Here is a 4,715-nt window from a genome sequence, read left to right as displayed (position 1 = left end):
TTAAACCACAGGCTGTGGTAATAGAATTTGAGTTTATGCTGTAACAGCAGAGTTGAGTAACTTTAAGTTAAGGCTCCAAAAATGACATCTAATGCATTTTAACATGAAAATATTGCATGAAATTGACTGGATCGAGAAAACACTATTTTCTAGACAAAACTATGGTCTGCAAAGTGTGTCGTAAGCTAGGTCAAAGACATGGGGGATACCATTTTTGAGGAACTGTGAAATCCAAATGTACAGCAGATTTTGTTCTCATTTACGTCCTTGGTGCACTTGCTCTAAGGAGTTTTGGCAATTTCCCCTTTTGGAGGATCCCCATCTTTAGCTGGTAGTGCCCTGGATGGAGCTATACACAAAAATACAGTTTATAGGCTGGGTGTGGGAGCTCATACCTGTAATCCCAGCACTTTGGGAGACTGAGCAGGAGGATCACTTGAGCTTGGGAGTTCAAGACCAGCCTGGGCAACAGACTCTATAAAAAATACCTTAAAAATATTAGCCTGGTGTGGTGGTGCATGCCTGTGGTCCCAGCAACTAGAAAGGATGAGGTGGGGCGGGGCGCGATGGCTCACCCCTGTAATCCCAGCACTTTAGGAGGCTGAGGCGGGCGGATCACCTGAGGTCAGGAGTTAGAGACCAGGCTGGGCAACATGGCGAAACCCCAACTCTACTGAAAGTACAAAAATTAGCCAGGCGTGGTGGCGGGTGCCTGTAATCCCAGCTACTTAGGAGGCTGAGGCAGGAGAATCGCTTGAACTCAGGAGGCAGAGGTTGCAGTGAGCCGAGATCACACCACTGCACTCCAGCCTGGGCAACAAGAGTGAGACTTTGTCTCAAAACAAAAAAGAAAAGGCTGAGGTGGGAGGATCGCTTGAGCCTGGGAGGATGAGGCTGCAGTGAGCCATTATCATGCCACTGCACTCCAAACTGAGTGGCAGAGGGAGACCCTGTCTCAAAAAATAAAAATATAAAAAAAAGTTTATAAAATTGCATTTTTGTCCTCCAGACAAATATGTTTGTGAAGATGAATATATCTACTAATGAATACATTTCCTGGTTTTTGTTTTGTTTCGTTTTGAGATGGAGTCTCGCTCTCTTGCCCAGGCTGGAGTGCAATGGTGCAATCTCGGCTCACTGCAACCTCCACCTCCTGGGTTCAAGCGATTCTCCTGCCTCAACCTCCCAAGTAGCTGGGATTACAGATACCCACCACCAAGCCTGCCTAACTAATTGTGTAATTTTAGTAGAGACGGGGTTTCACCATGTTGGCTGGGCTGGTCTCGAACTCCTGACCTCAAGTGATCCACCCGCCTCAGCCTCCCAAAGTGCTGGGATTCCAAATGTGAGCCTCTGCACCCAGCTTCTGCTTGTTAACATACGAGATTAGCGTAAACTAGGGGTTGGCAAACTTGTTCTGTAAAGGGCCAGTTAGTAAATATTTGTGGGCCATGTTGGTTTCTGTTGCAGTAATTCAAGCCTGCCATTGTAAGCACAAAAGCTAGAGCCATAGACAATGTGGAAATTTTGTGGCACGAAAGCAGCCATAGATAATATGTAAATGAATGAGTGTGGTTGTGTTCCAATAAAACTTCATAGGTGCTAAAATTTGGATTTTATGTAATTTTCATGTCATCATATATATATATGTATTTGTTGCCATATATACATATTTATAGCTACAGGGTCTCACTATGTTGCTTAGGCTGAACTCAGACTCCTGGGCTCAAGCAATCCTCCCGCCTCATCCTCCAGAGTAGCTGGTACTACAGGTGCACACCACCACGCTCTGCCTGATATTTTTAACCATGAGAAAATATAAAAATCATTATCAGTTCACAAGGCCATGCAAATATAGGCAGGTGGCCGAATTTGGCCCGTGAGCTGTAGCTTGCTGACCGCAGATCTAAGTATCTACTGGTTAAATGAAGACAATCTAAAACCTGCCCCATCTTGAGATTACTGGTTACAACCAATTTTTTTTTTTCTTTTTTTTTTTTTTTTTTTGAGATGGAGTCTCGCTTTGTCGCCCAGGCTGGAGTGCGGTGGCGCGATCTTGGCTCACTGCAAGCTCCGCCTCCCGGGTTCACGCCATTCTCCTGCCTCAGCCTCCCAGTAGCTGGGACTACAGGCGCCCGCCACCACGCCCGGCTAATTTTTTGTATTTTTAGTAGAGACGGGGTTTCACCGTGTTAGCCAGGATGGTCTCGATCTCCTGACCTCGTGATCCGCCTGCCTCGGCCTCCCAAAGTGCTGGGATTACAGGCGTGAGCCACCGCGCCTGGCCCAATTTTTTTTTTCTTACCTGGATTTCTTCAGAGTGGGCTGTGACAATAACTCACATACTCCAGTTTGCTTGAAAACACTCATAAATAATCTGGAAGGCAAAGGAAGTAATCTTGGCTCCTTTTATTTCCGCTATATCGAAAGCTGAGAGTTAAGACTCTCAAGGACCTTTACAAGAGGTCCACCTCCTACACATGGAGAAAATCATCTGTGTAGGGAGGATCCTGAAAGCCTTGTGCAAATAATGGGAGTGGACTTTGTGGTTGGCAAGGAAGGTGGCAGAGATTCAGGACTTCTCTGTCAGGCACCAGAAGTTTGGACTGAAGTGAAACAAAGGAATTTCCATGGTGTCCCACAGCTAACTGTTCTCTCCAGACACGCACAGATGTGTCTACGAAACCATCAGGTTGGCTATTTATTTATTTATTTATTATTTTTTTGAGATGGAGTCTTGCTCTGTTGCCAGGCTGGAGTGCAGTGGTGCTATCTCAGCTTACTGCAACCTCTGCCTCCGGGGTTCAAGCCATTCTCCTGCCTCAGCCTCCCAAGTGGCTGAGACTACAGGCACTTGCCACCACGCCCAACTAATTTTTGTATTTTAAGTAAAAACGGGGTTTCACCATGTTGGCCAGGATGGTCTCGATCTCTTGACCTCGTGATCTGCCCACCTCAGCCTCCCAAAGTGCTGGGATTACAGGTGTGAGCCACCGTGCCCAGCCATAGGTTGGCCTTTTAAATGAGAGGAAAGATGGGCTCAGGGGTCAGTAGGGGCCTTACAGCCCTAAGTATGTGCAGAGTCAGCCACACTAACATGCAAAATATCCACATTTTAAATAAGTATGATAAACTACATATTAACTGATTGGGGAGCCCCTGGTTAGCACAACTGTATCCAAAACCCCAATGATATAGAAAGCATGACTTGTTTTTCCCTTCTTTTTCTAATTTAAAAATAATAGAGAAGGAATCTCACTATGTTGCCCAGGGTGGTTTCAAACTCCTGGATTCAAGCAATCCTCCCGCCTTGACTTCCCAAAGTGCTAAGATTACAGGTGTTAGCCACCGTACCCGGCCTCTCCCTTTTCCTTAATCCAACTATTGACAAATGTAACTGCTAGTTTGGAAGAAGGAAAAGTCAATATATGGAACCTTTGAAATGCAATGAGTGAAAGGACTCTTGTGAGAGAATCAGATGACTCTAGAATACACCCCTTCTAATTGAATCATTTTACCATTTAAAAACTATCATTACAGCCGTCTTTTGTAATACATTAAAAATGAAAAGCAGTTCTGTATCTTGCACAGATAGATACTATAGAGAACAAGAGTTTGTATGGAAACGACATCAGCATCTTATCCCAGATTTCCCTAGCTCCGTCATCCACCCGTGGCCATTGCACGGAAGCACGAGCTCATCACATACTATTATGTAGCTTTTGGTGCTCTTCTCATCACCCACAGCTCTAGAGGACGTGAGAGGGGCAAAAACAAAACCATCACTGCTATGGCTGCTGGTCTCACATTCACTTTTTCTTCTAGTGAAAAAAGAAGCAAGATCTCAAACGTGGAAGTTCTTTTCTTCAGAATACTTTTATTAGTTTGCATACAGTTTGTCAACACTCAACTTTTTTCTCTCCTACTTTGACATACAAATCCATTCAGCTAGAGCTTTCTTCTCCCCATATGTCATAGATCGTGACATGGTATGGATCTGTGGGCGTCTCTGACCTTCGAAGCTTGAGGTTACTGACATTGCCTGTTGCCATGGCACCTTTAAGACTCCGCACTTCGGACACAAATCTCACAAGCTCCACCTCGAGTTCGTGTAAGGTATTGAATGTGCAGTCTTTGAAAAAAGCAGCATTTTGATTTTTCTTTAGTGGAGTGCGAAATGGGAAGCATCGAAGGCCAGGAGGACTCTGCTCCTGTCGAGAAAGATATTCAAGGTCAATAATATCATGGACTTTGCTGGTTTTGACACAGTTCCAAGAGAGTTGGGCTCATTTAAGAAAAGATGGTTCTAGCATTGCTCGAGTGCAGGCATTGGCAGACTATGGCCAAATTTGGCCCTCCGCCTGCTTTTGTAAATAAAGTTTTATTGGCACACGTTCATGCTCACTCATCTGTATATTGTTTAAGGCTGCTTCATGTTACAACAGCAGACTTGAGTAGTTGCAAGGAAGAAGTTGCAAGCATACTGCCCATAAAGCTGTAAATATTCACTCTCTGGCCCTTTACAGAAAAAGTTTGCCAGTCCCTCCTCTAACCAGTCTGGGTGCAGGATCATGAAATGCTGGGTCTTTCTAGGGGAGAACACGCTTTCTTTCCCTTTCTCTTTCTACTTGAAAGAGTTGTTTATGGTCACTTTGAGGCCCAGCTGTTACTACTTTACACCTTTATCTCTTGTTTTCGTTTGTTTTTTTGAGACA

At 44.7% G+C, this 4,715-nt stretch overlaps 1 protein-coding gene across 1 annotated transcript in view; it reads right to left on the bottom strand.

Annotated features, from left to right (window-relative positions):
- Window positions 1-3,869: 3,869 nt before the first annotated feature.
- Window positions 3,870-4,715, bottom strand: part of LOC105538332 (protein FAM209B-like) — a 17,785-nt gene continuing 16,939 nt past the window's right edge. The window contains exon 4 of the mRNA XM_011978178.1: window positions 3,870-4,211. Within this exon, the coding sequence (XP_011833568.1) occupies window positions 3,945-4,211 (267 nt within the window). The 3' untranslated portion in view covers window positions 3,870-3,944. The remainder of the gene's footprint in view (window positions 4,212-4,715) is intronic.

The sequence above is a fragment of the Mandrillus leucophaeus genome, unplaced genomic scaffold (assembly GCF_000951045.1).
Source record: "Mandrillus leucophaeus isolate KB7577 unplaced genomic scaffold, Mleu.le_1.0 Scaffold19, whole genome shotgun sequence".
In the NCBI taxonomy this organism is placed as follows: domain Eukaryota; kingdom Metazoa; phylum Chordata; class Mammalia; order Primates; family Cercopithecidae; genus Mandrillus; species Mandrillus leucophaeus.
This window is presented reverse-complemented; position numbering and strand designations above follow the sequence as displayed.